The 18,142-nt window shown below is 42.5% G+C and overlaps 2 protein-coding genes across 7 annotated transcripts in view; one reads left to right on the forward strand and one right to left on the reverse strand.

Moving 5' to 3' along the window:
- UBAC2 (UBA domain containing 2) overlaps positions 1-18,142 on the reverse strand; it is a 170,310-nt gene that overhangs the window by 69,320 nt on the left and 82,848 nt on the right. The window lies entirely within an intron of this gene.
- On the forward strand, positions 678-16,646 carry LOC102400905 (G-protein coupled receptor 183). Of its 5 annotated transcripts, none has more exons than XM_006043892.4 (3): positions 678-801; positions 8,714-8,858; positions 13,981-16,646. In XM_006043892.4, the coding sequence occupies exon 3, from the start codon at positions 13,999-14,001 to the stop codon at positions 15,079-15,081; it is 1,083 nt and encodes a 360-aa protein (XP_006043954.3). In that variant the 5' UTR covers positions 678-801; positions 8,714-8,858; positions 13,981-13,998; the 3' UTR covers positions 15,082-16,646. The 5 variants fall into 5 exon arrangements, with proteins under 5 accessions (XP_006043954.3, XP_006043956.3, XP_044783041.1 ...); XM_044927106.2 differs by lacking the exon at positions 678-801 and adding an exon at positions 3,124-4,116 and having other exon boundaries at positions 8,714-8,975; XM_044927105.2 differs by lacking the exon at positions 678-801 and adding an exon at positions 3,126-4,116.

An 18,142-nucleotide genomic window follows, 5' to 3' on the forward strand; every position in this document is an offset into this window, starting at 1 on the left:
ATATCCATGTGACACTGTTGGTTTAAACTGAGTCGATTAAAACTCGAAGGTGAACAGCACAGGTCTGTGTGCATAACAGGTGATTGTAGCTGTAAGATGCCCCCTTCAATCTCTCCCTTGTTAACATGGGTTCATGAAGTCACTGATCCAGTCGGTTGGTCCCCTGCCTAAAAACACCAACTAATCATTATACACATGCAAAAGAGCATTTTCCTCCACTCACCACAGAAACTTCTATTTCTTTCTCATTAAGCTGCTGATAAGATACAGAATGAGTAAACTACTCCCTGCACCAAGTTTCCAGACACAATTGGCAAAATTGACATTTTTCCCTTAAAACATGTTAACACTCATACTTCACACATAATATGGATACAACATCATCAGTAGCTATATTCCTTCCCCCCCCCCCCCCCCCCCCCCCCCGGTTACGGTTTATTTCTTCAGTCTCTTCCAAAGAATTTTTTTTAACTTAAATCTTGATAGAAAAATTTATAAAGTTCCATAGATATCAACAACTCATAAATTCCAAGGGGTTTTTGGATAACCCTTTTCTAAAAAAAAAAAAAAAGAAGAATCACTAACAGAAAAATTTCACTTCCCATTAAAAAAAAGTGCACACGCACACATGAGGCTAACTGATCACTACTATGCTCAGTCACAGGGTGACAGAAAAAAAAAGCCACCACCATAAAAGGATGTCTGGTAATCTCCCTTAAAACAACATGCCAAGGTTAACCTACTTCAGTTTGGGCGAATACTGACTGCTGCCACACAGGGGCCCCAACAAGACACTGAGAGGTAAGTAACAGATATTTTGCTTTTTTCAACAAATTCTTGTAAGTTAAGAAAAACTTTGAAAGTCTAGTTAAGGTTTAAAGTAAAGGTAAAGAATCTTTGTAACAAAAAGCTATAAACATTTCTAACATCAGAAATCTTACCATTAATACAGTTGAGACTCTCTGGTGACTGGCAGTTCTAATAAGCTGATATTAAGCTAGGTGAAGGCAGTGAATCGGGCCAGAAATATCTTTGCCAAAAAAAATAGGGCTTACTTCGTATTTCTGTGTGAACTCACAATTACGAAAAACAGTATCAAGTAATCAGCAAATACTGCCAGTATTTCAGGAGACTTTATGAAGGAAACTAACAAAGTTATTGTAGAATGGAGCATTTCTACACCTAGATGTCCTGTGATGAAGTTATTCAGCACGATTGAAAAGTCAGTACATGTTACTATTTGACCACAGATCTATGTACATAAAAGTCTTTCCTGTATTTCTGTTACTTCTCTACTTTTATACTTTCTATTATTTCTCAGGATAGAATCTCAATAGTCAAATTCCTGGAGCAAAGGGTACACATTAAAAAAAAAAAGAACTTTAATTAAAATGGATATTTTTCAGTTTACAGAAATATTTACTCTCCCACCAGTGGCAGACAGTCTGGGCTTCACTGCTTCTCTGACAACATGAGTATTTTATTTCTAAATATAAACTGTTAATCTAATAAGTGAAAAAGGAACAGCGCTTGTTTGCTTTATGTTTATCTGAGGATCAGAAAGGCTAAACACAGCTCGGTATTTTCTTCCTAGAACTTCTGTATGCATAAAAAATATCACAAAACAATGAACTAGGTGCAGTGAACTGCCGATATTTATGTCCAGGTTGGGAACGGAGGTGACAGAAACTCTTGGTAACATGTAAGCTGTGCAGAGACTTCCTCTAAAGGAGGGTGTGCTTTTTGAGGGGGAGGGTCTTGCTCTAAGTGCGATATAGGATGGTGGTTAAGAGCATGGGCTCTGGAGTCAGGCTTGGGCTCTCTTACTTACCAGTTGCGTGACCCTGGACATGTTGCTTCTCGGGCTTCATCTGCCTCACTTGTAAAATGGGGAGTAACCATACTGCCCGGTCCTTGGGTGTCATAATAAGTGCTATATAATATTGGTTGTCATAGAAAGCACCGGAAAACTGCCTGCTAGCCTTGGTCTCTCCTCCCTCTGCCCATTAAACCACTGAAGGATGAATCCAATAGGCAAAGTTTCCCTGCCCTACCACTTCTGTGGGCATTTTCTTCTTCTTGAACTTATTTTGAGATCTTTAGAGAATATTTCACATGGAGACTAAGTCTATGGATGTCTATACACCTAACTGTGCTGCCTGCCTGGACTTTGCATCTGCTAGGATTTCAGTGCATGTTTTCTCTTGGGGGGTTAATCGTAGTTCTTGGACATGACGCTGCAAAGAGAACACGGCTCCAGAAAGCATCCTCACTCACTGGGCTCACGTATCATGTGAGTGGTGGGATTGCCTTTGATAAATTACTTTCAACTGGCTTCTAAGAGCTTCTCAGTAACATGGCCAGTCATCTAATGGAATAAATATCAACTCAGGTCACTCTATGACTTTTTATATATTTATGCTTTCCATAGGCATTGATTAGCTATCTGCAGCTGGCCAGATCTGAAACATTCTAGGGGATAAAATGAGATAAAATTGGTATCCTTTAAAAGTTTACAACTAAAAAAAGAGCTCCCCACCCAGTAAAGGAGTTTGGCAGGGACAGCAGTCTCTCTGCTACGGTTCAGGGCCTCCTGCAGCTGCTAAAAGGTCCTGGTTGTGTATATGCTAAGGATGTGTAGTATCCCCCAGTCCATACAGCTTCCCAGCCTCCCAAGACGCTTGTAAAACACAGGGATTCAATGGCAGATAAAATAACTAACATGCGAAAATCCCCTTAAAAACAAGAGGTGACAAAGATCCTTGTGGTATCTGGAAAGCCTGAACAGAGAAATAAAAATATTCTGTTAGATATCTGCAAATACTTAACAAGCGTAAGAGCCATCCTAAGTATTCACCTTCTCTTGGTGGAAATTTCAATCCAAACTGTTTTCATAGACATCCTGTTTTAAGCCAGTAAAGTCTAAATTCATTTATGAAACTTTTACTTGCGCTAAAATATGCTACAAATAAATTAATGAACTCCTTATTGATAGCAACTTATTCTTCTCCTTCCCTCTCTTGTCCCATCTCCCCAGCCCTTCTCTTCCCTCTGGTTCAGCCAGGTGTATGAACTGGTATGTGTTAAAAGTTCTGAGATGTCTTCCTATTTTACTTGTTTCCTACCAATAACATCAGATCAGGCTGGAAATAGGAGCGGGGGCTAAAATGTATTACGCTGAATGTCATTCCTGGAGCCGATCTGCCAGGAGTAAATCCTGACACTTAACAGCTGTGTCTTGAGGCAAGACTCGTAAGCGCTCTGTTCCTTGGCATTATTTCATCTGCTTCACCACTGGCAAAGGATTTGGGAAAGCTCTGTGAGAGTCAGGGTGAATATACCTAGGGAGCCCAGGGCACTGCCTGGGACACAATCTATGCTGCATACTACTGGCTACTTTTATTCATCAAACGCACCCTGTAGTCTAATAAAGAAACTCCGACTGAGGATCAAGAAAGCTGGGACTCTGCTACTCCTTAATGGGTATTTACTGAGCACCAATGATGGGCCGGCTGGAGATAACGCCAAATTAACAACACAGCAGCCCCCACTCTCAGGACTTCACAGGCTAGCAGGAAACAGGAAAAACAAAACAAAACAAAAAAACAGCACAGATGCCAGTCCAGGGCGCAGGGCCTGGCGAGGGCGCCCCACGCTGCCTGTCTGCAGGGCGGGCGGGGGCTGTCGAGGAAGGAGAGGACAGGACAGAATCAGGGAAGCCTCCAGGAGCAGCTGATTTTGAACAAAGGCCTGAAAGAAAGAAAGCAGGAGTGGAGGATGCAGGCCGGGGCCAAGAAGGCGCCAGAGAGAAGGAAGAGGATCAGAAAGGAAGAGAGCTGGGAGAGAACACAGGGTATCAACAGGCTATTCCAGCAGGGCCTGAGCTCGAGGTCACGGGAGGGAAGACGGACAGAGATCCAGCTAAACAGGGAAGCGGAGCCCGATCACGAAGGAAACTATGTGTCACCACAGACAGCGTGCAGTCTGCCCGGGGCCAGAGGGCACCGTGTGAGCCAGCGCGGGCTGCAGCTGCAGCTTCAGAGAGAAGTGAGGGCGGCTCGAGGCCAGCAGAGCAGAGGCAGCGGCTTGCACCCAGGCAGACAGACAGACAGACGGGTGAGTGCAGGGGGCAGGGAGGAGGGGCACAGCAGGCTGAAGGCCCAGGAACCGCTGCCTGGCAGGAGGCAGGGGGTGTTGGAGGATGCGGAGGCCTGGGCGCCTGCGTGGCCCCTGGCTCGGCACCTGTCCTGGGGGGAGGACCCTTGATCAGATCAGATCAGTCACTCAGTCGTGTCCGACTCTTTGTCACCCCATGAATCGCAGCACGCCAGGCCTCCCTGTCCATGACCAACTCCCGGAGTTCACCCAGACTCACGTCCATCGAGTCAGTGATGCCATCCAGCCATCTCATCCTCTGTCGTCCTCTTCTCCTCCTGCCCCCAATCCCTCCCAGCATCAGAGTCTTTTCCAATGAGTCAACTCTTCGCATGAGGTGGCCAAAGAGGACCCCTGAGCAAGAGATCTAATCTCTCTGGAATTCCCTTTATCCATAAAATAAGGATATGTAATGTTTCTGACTAATTTCTATGAGATAATAGATATGAAATGCAAAATTTCAAACTCCCTCAGACTTTAAGGAGAAAAGGTACCTATTACTTCTGGAAACATTTTGGATTCAGGAGATAAAGGTTAATACTGACTCAGCCCTTCTTTATAAGGAGTCTTTATATATTTATATACATATATTTATGCAGTTGATTATCTTGCACATAGGTCCCATCATGCCACATGGAAATGGTCTTGTCTTCCTTACACTGAAAAGTGTATCAGGGTGGGAATTTTTTTTTCTTTCAGTTGCTAAACAATATGCCACATATTTCGAGTCCTCAGTGCTATTACCTCCTTCTGTCTTCATCTCTGAAGACCTTCATATCATTTGAGTCAGTATTCAAGTTGCCAAAAAGCCACAGGAGGAATAAATAATCAGTGAAATGTGAGAGAAAAATAGCCAGATTATATAAAACCCCAAATGTGCAAGTGGGTGTTTAAGCAGGTAACACAGGTCAGGCACCTTTCACTTTCCCATCAGTTCTGACGTAGGTGTTTACAGAAGGTGCAGCGTCTCCATGGGGTTCAGGACACCACGGAGGCACAAAGAGGAAAGGACAGACCAGCCAACAATGGGGTGTTTTTTGTTTCTGAAGATGCACCCCACGCACTGGCCTGTACCTGACCCTGGGCAGACCTACCGGGAGGCGGTCAGGACCAGACTGTGTCCTGGGGTCAGCCGCAGGGTCACCCTTCCACAGACCGGAGAAAGCAAGCGAGCTCCCCGGGAGGCAGGGAGGAGAGCTGCCCTCAGACACACTGACCGCAGATGACAAGACTCCTGACATACACACTCCGGAGCATTGGGGGCGGGGGGGTTCCCTCGGAGACACGGAGGCAACTATCAGCCTGCTTTCTGGACGATATTCCCTGTATATCCTCCCCTAGAATCAATCTTGGACACGGCTACCAACTCAGGACTCAAAGTCGGTTGGGGTGGTGAGGGGTGGGGGGAACGACCCCTGAGAGCATAGGAAGATTTCTTTGACTAGGTTATCGGGTGTGGACTGACTATCACAGCGGTTCAGAGTGGCCCTGGAACAGGCGCCTGGCCACGCCAGCGGAGGGAAGCAAGGTTGGGCCTGTGCTGTTCACCACCGTCCGTGCCTTGGGGCTCTTTCCACAATCAGAATAACAATCAGGAATGACTCTCCTGCTCCTATTTTGCAAGGTGGGCTTCCCTTGTGGTTCAGTGGTAAAGAATCTGCCTGCTAATGCAGGAGATGCAGGTTCAAACCTTGGGTCGGGAAGATTCCCTTTAGGAGGGCATGGCAACCCACTCCAGTGTTCTTGCCTGGGAAATCCCATGGACAGAGGAGCCTGGCGGGCTGTAGTCCAAAGGGTTGCAAAAGAGTCAGACGTGATTCATGCCTAAATTTTGCAGGGCAGTGGGGACACACAGCTGCTCGAGTGGTTTCTCACCTTGAAGCCGGTGAAAAACATCCCTGGTTGAGTGCCAGGCGCCGGTGTGTGTGACACTGGACCAGGTTCAGATGTCCCTGTTCACTCAGCTTCCAGAACACGGAGTCTTTTCCAAGCCCCTGACAAATATGTATAAAAACAGGGTAACTGGAGAAAGCAACAGTGATTTCTTTCTTCCATGGAGTATGTCTGTTGTCATGCGTGCTAAGCCGCTTCAGTCGTGTCTGACCCTGCAGCCCAATGGACTGCAGCCCGCCAGGCTCCTCTGTCCATGGGATTCTCCAGGCAAGAATACTGGAGTGGGTGGCCACGCCCTCCTCCGGGGGTCTTACCGACCCAGGGACTGGGCCCACGTCTCTTGTGTCCCCTGCATGGCAGGCGGGTTCTCTACCACGAGCGCCACCTGGGAAGCCCGAGCATTTGTCCTCAGAGGCGCTGAACAGCCTCAGCCTACTGTCCTGAAACATCTGTTTCCCCAGGAGACAGAATCCTTGTCCCTTTGAGTCCGGAGCCTTTCTCTGCCCACTCCTTTCCCAGGGACTTTCTTTTCTCCCACTTAGAAATCTTTCCTCAATCTTAGCCCTCTTCAACAAAATAACCAAAGGACAGTGTATCAACAGAAATCAAAGAACCGGATCAGACAGCACACATCATTTAACAATAGACAAATATCATTTGCATCTGCATGTCCACTCTGGGGCTCCCCGGGTTGTTTTCAGAGCGTGCTCCAGGAACTTCCTCTCTGGTGCAGGCCACTGTGGGCACTTTGACTCAGATCATCTTGATGTGTAAACACAGTCCTGAGCAGACTTCACCTCATAGAGAAGTCACCTCTTAGCAATGATCCTGTTAGCATGCTTTGACCCATTCAGTTCATTGCTAAGGCCTGAAATTAAACAAAAATTACTAAAAGATTAAGCCCTTCTCATTTTAAGTGTTGATGATTATTAAGTGAATACGTATTAGGGGTAAAGGTGGCATTTCAGGAATCGTAGAGCTAAACTCTAAAAGCCAGTATTCTTAAAAAAAAAAAAAAAAAGCCAGTATTCTAACATTTACTAGATCTTTGAATATAATGAAGACTTTATTCTGCTTCTGCCACAAATAAAAGCTAAGATAATAATTATCCAAGCAAGTAAGCTGAGATTGCAGAAAGTATGTATCAGTACCCTGTGGAAAAAAACCACAACTGCCTCCAAGTTGGTATCCAGGGTAAATATTTCTAGAGTACAAACCACATTAGCTCTTGGACAGTTTTCTGAAATACTAATAAATGAGTTTTGAGGGGGCTTTTTATTTTTTCCTTTCTGTGGCTAGAAAGAACTCGACAGTTCATGTCAACATGTCCGGTTATGCAAAAATGAGATGATAGTGTCTTAAGAAACGCTCACCACTCTAATTAGTAAGGAAACCAATCTACAGAAAACCATACACACAGGCCCACTCCCAAAAATGTAAGTGAAAATACTTTGGAGGATATTCATATTTTGCTGTGGAAGAACTTGCTGTTATATGTTAGGGTAACAGTAAAGTTAAAAGGATCGATATTGAGTGACAGAGATAAAACTGAGACAAGCCTCCTTTGCTTAATAAGAAAAACTTTCAGAGGACTGGCACAGATGGCTGCCCTGTGGTTCCTTGGGTGGAACCTGAATAAGGACCCACACTTCCCGCAGCCCAGGTACATCTGCGCCCTCAGGGCAAGGCTTGCGCCCCTCATCCTTTCTGGCGTAAGGCACAGGGGATAGCTTAGCGACATGGCGCGTCTTTTCATCAGAAAGCATCACAATGAAATTCTGACTATTAGAGGTTCAAGTACTCTAAGGAAAAAAGATTTAGAGTAAGCATTTCTTTGTGCTTTTCTCAAGGCAGTAAAAGGACAAGCCATGGGATTTTCAAGTACGACTCAGTATATCTAACCTCAGTAACATGTCAGATGCTGTTGTCTTAACAATTATGAAAAATGTTTAAAATTCAGTCTAGAATTAAACAAAGAGGTAAAGAAAGGAATGATTTGGTTATGACTAAAAGAGGAAGGATTAGAAACAGTTAAAAGGGGAATTTGCAATGCAAAGGTTGATAAAGGAGCACTGTAATGCAAAGAGCAAGCAGAACCTGGGTGTGTCAATGATATAACACCTCATTCGGACAAGAGCACATTCCCAACATCCATTCGTCATCAGGTTTAGGTCCTTGGACATTAAAAGTATCATGTCTGAATTTTCAGGATCTGGCGGATGGAGGGGGCACTAGAAAGCCATTTTTCCTGAATAAAAGCATGGAGTAAGTCAAGGTTCAGGAAAGTAATCCTGAATCCTAAAAGGATTAAAGGAAGGGACAAAATAGGGTTTCTGAGGGAATATGATAATAAATTGGGATTGCCTGATACAGGGAACAGGATAACAGTCAAATATGTGAAAGGATTTTTCTCTCAATTTGAAAAAGATAAAACGGACTAAAACTATAGCATTAATAATAACACTGGGTAAACACCACCAAAGGTAGTATAATACTAGAGCTGCTGACCGATGGAATCGACCTTCCAGAGGTTGCTAAAGAGCCAAACGCACACATTCCAAAACAGCCCACATTCCCCTTTACCCGAGAGCCTCTGGGTCAGCCCACGTGCACGTCCGCCTTGTGCAAGGGCCTTTCTCTGACTCGGGACGGGGCCTCTCTGCAGTCTCCCCTCAGGGCTCTATGACGCAGCATCCACCGGCCTGGCCTCGACCTGGGAAGGCGCCTCTCCTGGAACGGCTTCTGCTGGAAGAACTGGCCGCCCGCTCCGGAGCAGCTAGGCCACGTGTGCGCCGGCTGTCTGTGCACAGGTGAGGACGGCCCTGACACCTCGACCACCCTGAAACCACAGACTCTCGGTTCTTGAGAGGCAGCGTGGAGCGGCTACCACTGCCGAGCGCTGGACAGGGTAGGAGGCTGGAAGCCAGGTAGGGAGGGAGAAGAATCCAGTGCGTCCTCTACCTTCTCTGAGAGGGGTCACCTCGAGGGCAGAGTAGGCAGGTGCTGGCCACACCTGGCTTCCAGGACAGCTGGGAGGGGTCTTCCAGATCGGACTTAAGGTAGGCACCCAGCAACAACTCAGGCCTGAATCTGAATAAAGAACACTCAGGGTGAGCTCTGAAACGCAGGTCAGAGGACAAGCTTTGGCAAGAAGAGCTGAATTGTAAATTTTTACTCACATTAAAAGGGAAGTATTCACCTATTTACTCATTCCGTAAGTTAATTCACATTCGGTGTTAAAATTGAAAAGGTATGAATGAAACTCAAAATTTACTTGTACAAAATGATGTGCTGGCCTCTGTGTCCACGCATGGATGTGTGTGTAAATAGCTGCTTTTCTTCTTTCCAAAAAGTGGCCTGACATGGAACCTGCTTTCCCTACTTAACGTTATTCCCCGTCTGGAAACAGGCATCTATGTAACCATTTTCAGTGGCCGTGTCCTGGCATATTCCACTATAGGGCCATAAACTAACCAATTCCCTAATGATGGACATCTGATTTGGTTGCAAACTTTCACACTTAAAATTTGACACTGTTTTAAACATCTTTTCCTTAGGATAAAATGTTCTGAAAACACTGCCTTGTGTGTTTCATCCATCAAAAGACCTTTATTTTTGATGGATGCTACTGGATGCTGTACTTCACTCAGTGAAGCGGTTGGCCGTGCTTTCACAACTGGTGGGCAGTGACACATTCTCAGAGTCAGTGTAACTTTCCTAACCTCTACAACCATTATTATTCATATGGAAGATTAGTAGACTCCACAGTGTTGGTTTTTTCCCCCACCGTGTATTTCAAAGGCAGTTCCCAGGAACCTACTTTGGAAGATTCCTCAAAATAAAATTTAAATGTTGAGATTTTCAGAAAAAAATTTTTTCACAAAAATTCAAAAACTAAAGGTAGCTCTTGATGCCTGTTCCTGCAACCTGTGCCTGGAATTTCTACCTATGTCCAGACTCAGTTTCTGCAAAGTTGCTTTTCATTCTAATGAATAAAGTTTCTTCTATTTTTATTTCATAATTGCAATTCCACGATTTCCCCTTCAAGAATCACTCCATTCCCCCCTCCCCACCAAAACACACAAAATATAAAGCCCATACTTACTGGGTGGGTTTTGTTTGGAGTTCTAATCATCAATAACTCCATTTATTTTTTATTATTTTCTTCTATTTTGGGGGTGGGGGCAAACTCAGTTCTTTTCTAGCTTCTTGAGCTACATATTTAACTTGCTGCTGCTGCTGCTAAGCCACTTGAGTCGTGTCCGACTCTATGCGACCCCATATTTAACTTGGCTACTTTCAATTTTTAAAGAAATAAATGCCTTCAAGGCTTTGCATCAATTTTGGGTTAACTCTTTAGCTACGCTCCACTCTACCGTTTTATAAGATTTTTGTCCTTTAGTTGTGAGAACTTCAAAATCTGCATTGTGATTTCTTAACCCATAAGTTCCTTAGAAAAATAAATTTCTTTTTTTTTTAGAAAAATATATTTCTAGAGTCCAAACTGATTCTTTACCTTATTTTTAATTTCTAATTTAGTCGTACTGTACTACTCACAAGGAATGTGAGCTGCTGTTGTGTTATACTGTGTTAGTTGCTTAGTCATGTCTGACTTTTTGCAATCCCATGGACTGTAGCCTGCCAGGCTCCTCTGTCCATAGGATTCTCCAGGCAAGAATACTGGAGTGGGTTGCCATTTTCTTCCCCAGGGGATCTCCTTGACCCAGGGATTGAACCCAGGCCTCCTGCACTGTGGGCGGATTCTTCACCACCTGAGCCACCAGGGAGTCCTTACTCACAAGGGGTGTGAGCTGCTTGCTAATGATTTTCCGAGACTTTGGAGACACATCTCATAACCAAGTAAAAGGTCAAACTTGCAAAGAATTCGAATGTGCTTGAAGCACAAATTCTGTTAGCATTTAAGTCCTGTTGGGTTAATCTTCTCCTTTTACCTATCATATTGTAATAAAAATGTGTTAAACTCTCCCATTACAGTTGTGGATTTGACAATTTCTCCTTTAAATTCTGTCAAATCTTGCTGTTACATGTAAAATTTATGATTATTTTTATGTTCCTGAACTATTCCTTTGAACGTGTGTAGTGAATTCTTTTGTTTCTATTATTGATTGTGTTTTGAATTCTATTTTTTTCTGATATTAATATTGCTAGTCTAGCTTTCCATTGGTGGATTCTTTACTGAGCTACCAGTATATGGCTGGATTTTTAAAAATCCAAACTGATAGTCTCTGTCTTTTAAGAGGTGAGTTCAATGGTGGCTCAGATGGTAATGAATGTGCCTGCAATGCAAGAGACTCAAGTTCGATCCCTGGGTCAGGAAGATCCCCTGGAGAAGGGAATGGCTACTTACTCCAGTATTTCTGCCTGGAGAATTCCATGGACAGAGGAGCCTGGTGGGCTATAATCCACAGGGTCACAAAGAGTCAGACACGACTGAGCGACTAACACTTTCACTTTCAACTTTTTGGGGCTTCTCTGGTGGCTCAGATATCTGGTAAACAATTTGCCTATAACACAGGAGACCTGGTTCGATCTCCTGGGTGGGGAAGATCTGCTGGAGAAGGGAATGGCTACCATTCCAGTATTTTTTTTTAATTTATTTTTAATTGAAGGATAATCGCTTTACAATGTTGTGTTGGTTTCTGCCATACATCAACATGAATCAGCCATAGGGGTGTGTGTGTGTGTATTCTTTCCCTCTGGAACCTCCCTCCCACCTCCCTCCCTATCCCACCCCTCTAGTTGTCACAGAGCCCTGGTTTGAGTTCCCTGAGTCATACACCAAATTCTACTCTAGTATTCTTGCCTGGAGAATCCCATGGACAGAAAAGCCTGGCAGGCTACAGTTCACGGGGTCTCAAAGAGTCGGACACGACTAACACTTTTTCACATCAATGTATTTAAATTTGTCGTGTCACATTTCCTATCTTCTTATTTTATTTTTTCTACCTACCATTTTCATCCTTTGCTTTTTCCCAGAGTCTCCTTTTTTGTCTTCCCTTGACTAATAAAAAGTTCTATTTCCTTTTTTGCTCCCATTTGCTTTAGGTTGTAGTCCTATATTTTCATGATTAACCTATCAGCACTGTAGGTAATACACACCTATGACATTAGTACAGTCCTCTCAGAACCGCCTTGTTCTGTCGGTATCGCTGTTTTAAGATCGTTACAGAGATTGTTACAGAGCCTCCACTTCATTTAACACAGCAGTTGGAGATGCAGATGTCTAGTCAGTGCTTTGATAAGGCTAGAAACAGAGCTCTTCCCTTTAACATACAGTACCATCATTACTAGATATACTGACTTCTCCCTCAGTTACAGTGACTTTCAGATGAGATTTTATGCATAGAGACCTATCACAAAATTATTTTCCTTCTAAAAATAACTTTACAGGGGACTTTCCTGGCAGTCCAGTGGTTAAGTTTCCGCACTTCCAATGTAGTGGGGCTCGAGTTCAATCCCTGGTCGGGGAACTAAGATCCCACATGCCATGTAGTATGACCATAAAAAAAGAAAAAACTTCACAGAATTTACTGCTCTGCTGTTTCTTAGTTTTATTGAAGTTCATCCTCATATATGGATTTTTATTGTAGGAGTTTTTCACTCTCCATCTTAGACATTATTTATAATAAGAAAAGAGGTAGAAAAAATCCAGGTATTCATCAAGGATGTAAGGAAGCAAATTATGCATTACCGCTGGAACACTTCAGAATACATATTAAATGTCTACATAAGATCTACACATATGACAAGAACACAGACTACCCTGATACATGAACATAGTAAATGAACAAAACAGAACACAGAATACCACGTGTGTAATTTTTCCTGCTGTTTGCACATGTAAGAATGAACACTGCACACGTCAGTGGGGCACCTGCAGAATGATACACTTTAACACTAATTTAAAATTCTCCCCTCAAAACACTTTTTTCTTTCTCTTTTTGTTTCTTTTTCTTCTTTTTTTTGTTGTTTTTGTCATGGTTGTCGTGGTCATGGTCTTCTTCTTCTTTTCTTAAAGAAAACCTAACTTTCAGTTCCTAACAAAGGCCTTAGCTTGTTTCTCATAATTTTTGGGTTAACACAAATCAGACCACTGTGGTAAGTTCGTATTTCACTACATAAATGTGTGACTGATTTCATTTCCTGGCAGTGATATGCATTTGACGAAAAAAAAAAAAAAAAGTCCAACTGATATTCAATTTAAAAGCAAAGTTTTACACTTTCTGAAGTGTGGGGTGCTTTACGTGATTTTACTCTTTACCAGATAATGATCCAAAAAAACAAAGGGGAAATTTCTGCTTAAAAAGTTAGTGCAGTCCCTTGTCACAAAAATACATTTGCCCTATTTAAATGGTTCTATTTCCTTTGCCAGAGCTTTGCCAAAATGACCAAATTTTAAGAGTAAAAACAGAAATTTCAGTCTCTGCTCCTCCTGTTATAATATAGTATGTAACCACATTACATACACATTTTTGAAAATTATATAAATTTTGACATTTTAAGTTAGATCTCAAGGAGTTAGTTTATATCATTTTTAGTTAAATATGCTTTCTGTTTTATTTATATTTTAAAACTTCTAAAATTAAAAAAAAAAAAATTTTTTTTTGGCTTCAGTGCTCAGCATGTGGGATCTTAGTCCCCCAACCAGGAATGGAACCTGTGGTCCCTGCATTGAAGCCCCAGGTCTTAACCACTGGACTGCCAGGGAAGTCCCTAAAAATGCTGTAATTTTTTTTTTCGATTGTCAATCTTTATTTTAATATTTGTCTTTAAAGCTACAAATTTCCCTATAATCAGAACTTTTAGTTGTATCCCACAAATTGGTGGCACTAGTGGTGAAGAACCTGCCTGCCAATGCAGGAGATTTAAGAGAATGCTTTTAATAAAACATGCCCTTCTTGGTTTTCTTAGAGACCCTGAACACCACTGATGGATATAAAAATGGACAATTTTACGACACCCTCTGCAGCTTCTCTGGAAAGCGACTGTGATCTCTATGCCCACCGCCACACAGCCAGGATCCTCATGCCACTGCATTACAGCATCGTCTTCATAATTGGGCTTGTGGGAAACTTACTGGCCTTGATTGTCATTATTCAAAACAGGAAAAAAATCAACTCTACCACTCTCTATTCAACCAACTTGGTGATTTCGGATATACTTTTTACCACGGCTCTGCCTACACGGATAGCCTACTATGCGCTGGGCTTTGACTGGAGAATCGGCGATGCCCTGTGTAGGATAACCGCTCTTGTGTTTTACATCAACACATACGCAGGTGTGAACTTCATGACCTGCCTGAGCATTGACCGGTTCTTTGCTGTGGTGCACCCCCTGCGGTACAATAAGATAAAAAGAATTGAACACGCAAAATGCATCTGCATATTTGTCTGGATTCTGGTATTTGGTCAAACACTCCCACTACTCATAAACCCTATGTCAAAACAGGAGGCTGAAAGGACTACATGCATGGAATATCCAAACTTTGAGGAAACCAAATCCCTCCCCTGGATTCTGCTTGGTGCCTGTTTCATAGGATACGTACTTCCGCTTGTCATTATTCTTATCTGCTATTCTCAAATCTGTTGCAAGCTCTTTAAAACTGCCAAACAGAACCCGCTAACTGAGAAATCTGGGGTCAACAAAAAGGCTCTCAACACAATTATTTTTATAATTGTTGTGTTTGTTGTATGTTTCACACCTTATCATGTTGCAATTATTCAACACATGATCAAGAAGCTTCGTCTTCCTGGTCTCCTGGAATGTAGCCAAAGACATTCATTCCAGATATCTCTGCACTTTACAGTATGTCTGATGAACTTCAACTGCTGCATGGACCCTTTTATATATTTTTTTGCATGTAAAGGGTACAAGAGAAAGGTCATGAAGATGTTGAAACGTCAAGTCAGTGTATCAATTTCCAGTGCTGTGAGGTCAGCCCCTGAAGAAAACTCACGTGAAATGACAGAAACTCAAATGATGATACATTCCAAGTCTTTAAATGGAAAGTAAAAAGGAAAGGAGTCTTGGATTTATACCAAAGTAGACTGTATACTGAACTTTGCAAGACTTTTCTTATAACAAGTGTTAGATTTCCAATTAGGATTCTTTTGAATTCCTTTCACTGGGGACTATTTCTCACCTCCAACTTGGAAGTAAACTGATATATATATATATATATATTTACACTCAAGAACAACATTCAGCAAAATTCTCATTTGTAAATGAAACAGTATACCTTTAAAAGGGAGGGTATTTTAATAAATCTCAGTGTAAAAAGAAAAGTTTTGTGTTAACAAAAAACTAAATCATTAATGTTCCTCACCAATAATTCAAAAAAAGAAAAAAAGACTATCAAAATTGTATATTGCCAGTGTAGAAATGTTAATATTGTAATATTCCCTTTCTCTCTTTTTTTTTTTTTGTATAACATTTCAATTCATGTTTCTTTCAATCTTAGGCTTTACCTCCTCGATAATAACCTTTTTTTTTTCTGAGTCATAAATTTTCATCTCAAGAAACTTGTTTTTGAATAAAGAGCTAGATGCTACACAATTATGAGTATGTCCTTCAATGCTCACCGTGAACTCTCAGCAAAAGTTACAGGGAAGAGGAAACTAGCAGCAGGAAGATTTTGGAGCAAAGCCTTATGATGATGATGGTGATGAAGGCAATGAAAGCTCTTCCCAAGCAGCCAGCACAGGGTTCAAGGGCCACTGCCCAGGAACATGACAAGGATCTCATATGGAAAGAGGGTCCACTTGCTAAATGCTTCTTGAGAGTTAAAAAAAAAAATATATATATATCTATGCAAATAGGCTTGGCTTTTTTGGGTCCCTAGGGGATGGTATCTTGTTTATACAGAAGTTGGCAGTACCCTGTATCTGTATTTCAGTGGGTTGGTTACCAGGAAGGGTACGGAGGATGTGCAGTGGGGGTGTAATTGTGGCTTGCCTTGTTAAGATGGAGAGTAAAATGGAAAATCATGAACTTCACAGTCACCAGGATTCTTTACATTATCGTTGTTTAGTCACTAAGTCATGGTCTGACTCTTGTGACCAAATAGAAATACCTCTGTATAACCTGGGTTCGATTCCTGGGTCAGGAAGATTCCCTGGAGAAGAGAATGGCAACCCACTCCAGTATTCTTGCCTGGAGGATGCCATGGACAATAGCGCACCAGGCTCCTCTGTCCACGGGGCTGCACGGAGTCAGACACGACCGAGCAACTTAACACTTTCTTTACAAGTAGCACGGCCTCCCCAAGTACAGTAACCCATCTGCCAGCTCAGATTTGCTTTACTGGATCCCTCAACTACCTCAAGACAGTACCTATGTTAGCAATGACTCCACATTTGATAACTCAACTAAAGAAATGAAATGGTATATGATGGGTCATACTTAAAATTTTTATTAGGCTTTATATCCTGGAAATACTTTCTTTTAAAGCCTTACCTTACTCACTTTCAGATTTTATCCTGTAAGAAAACTAATCTTAATGGTCGATTCAATACCATTTACTGTGTACTTTCAGATTTGTATTGTGTTAATTTCACAGATAGCTTAAAGCCATTGTCAAAAACAGCCATTGGTCTTTGTGACACCTTATGAAGATAGATGGAGAAAGCAATGGCAACCCACTCCAGTACTCTTGCCTGGAAAATCCCATGGACGGAGGAGCCTGGTAGGCTGTAGTCCATGGGGTCGCTAAGAGTCAGACACGACTGAGCAATTTCACTTTCACTTTTCGTTTTCATGCATTGGAGAAGGAAATGGCAACCCACTCCAGTACTCTTGCCTGGTGAATCCCAGGGACAGAGGAGCCTAGTGGGCTGCCGTCTATGGGGTCGCACAGAGTTGGACACGACTGAAGCGCCTTAGCAGCAGCAGCATGGAGACAGATGACCGCATGGATAGAAGTCAGGAATTTAGGGCCTTTCCTTCATCTATAAACTTTTCCAAGTGAAGAAGAAAAAGGGCAAAATACTATATTTTATGCAAGGTGGCACTTATGTAGACATTTGAGTTTGATTCCCAAAGAGAAACCATTGTGAAAGTCACTAAATGAAAACTAGAAACAAAAGCTTCCTGAATTTCAGAGCATCTTTACGGCACACAAGTTGTATGACTGTGTTCCAGCACAGACTACTGTGTGTACGAGCCAATATGCTGCTTCATAGTAGATGAGAGAGTCCTCTTTGTGCTAACAGGGTCAGTTCTTAAGATCCTTCAAACAAGACAATAAATATCTATGTCATTTGACAAAGGAATAACATGCTTTTTTCAGAACAGTCTTCTGCCTCCTCCTTCCACTATACCACAAGTCTATATAAACGATTTTATCCAATGATAAGCAACCATACTGCCAAAACGGTAAACTTTAACTGCTAAGTCCCTTCAGTCGTGTCCGACTCTGTGTGACCCCATAGACGGCAGCCCACCAGGCTCCTCCGTCCCTGGGATTCTCCAGGGAAGAACACCAGAGTGGGTTGCCGTTTCCTTCTCCAATGCAGGAAAGTGAAAAGTGACAGTGAAGTCATTCAGTCGTGTCCGACTCTTGGTGACCCCATGGACTGCAGCCTAAAAGGCTCCTCTGTCCATGGGATTTTCCAGGCAAGAGTACTGGAGTGGGGTGCCATTGCCTTCTCCAGGTAAACTTTAAACCTACCCCGAATTAATCTTTTTTAAAAAGGTCTGTACTCTAATCAAACTCAATTCTTTGTTGTCCTTCGAAAGGACCGTACTGCCCATTTCATTCATGAAGCCACGGTTCCTACATGGCCTTGGAGCACCCTCCCCCTGTCTTGTATTATTAGTTGGCTTCAGGTTTATTTCCCATGCGTTTCCCTTGGGAGCAGGTAACCTTGGAAAACAGGGTCAATGATGTATAATATTTGTATTTTGTTACAGAAAAATAGGAGGTGGCCTTATATATCACACATTATTTGAAAATCACAATCTATAAGTCCTTCTACATTGACCAGGTGATATTAAAAATTTTAAATAATAACAGGGAGGTAGGAAGAAAACACCTAAGAAAGCTGATAGCTACAAGGCAGCTAACCATATTTCC

The sequence above is a fragment of the Bubalus bubalis genome, chromosome 13, assembly GCF_019923935.1.
Source record: "Bubalus bubalis isolate 160015118507 breed Murrah chromosome 13, NDDB_SH_1, whole genome shotgun sequence".
In the NCBI taxonomy this organism is placed as follows: Eukaryota; Metazoa; Chordata; class Mammalia; order Artiodactyla; family Bovidae; genus Bubalus; species Bubalus bubalis.

What these genes read in the sequence shown, in the direction of transcription:
- LOC102400905 (XM_006043892.4), top strand. Translation starts at nt 13,999, where the DNA reads ATGGATATAAAAATGGACAATTTTACGACACCCTCTGCAGCTTCTCTG.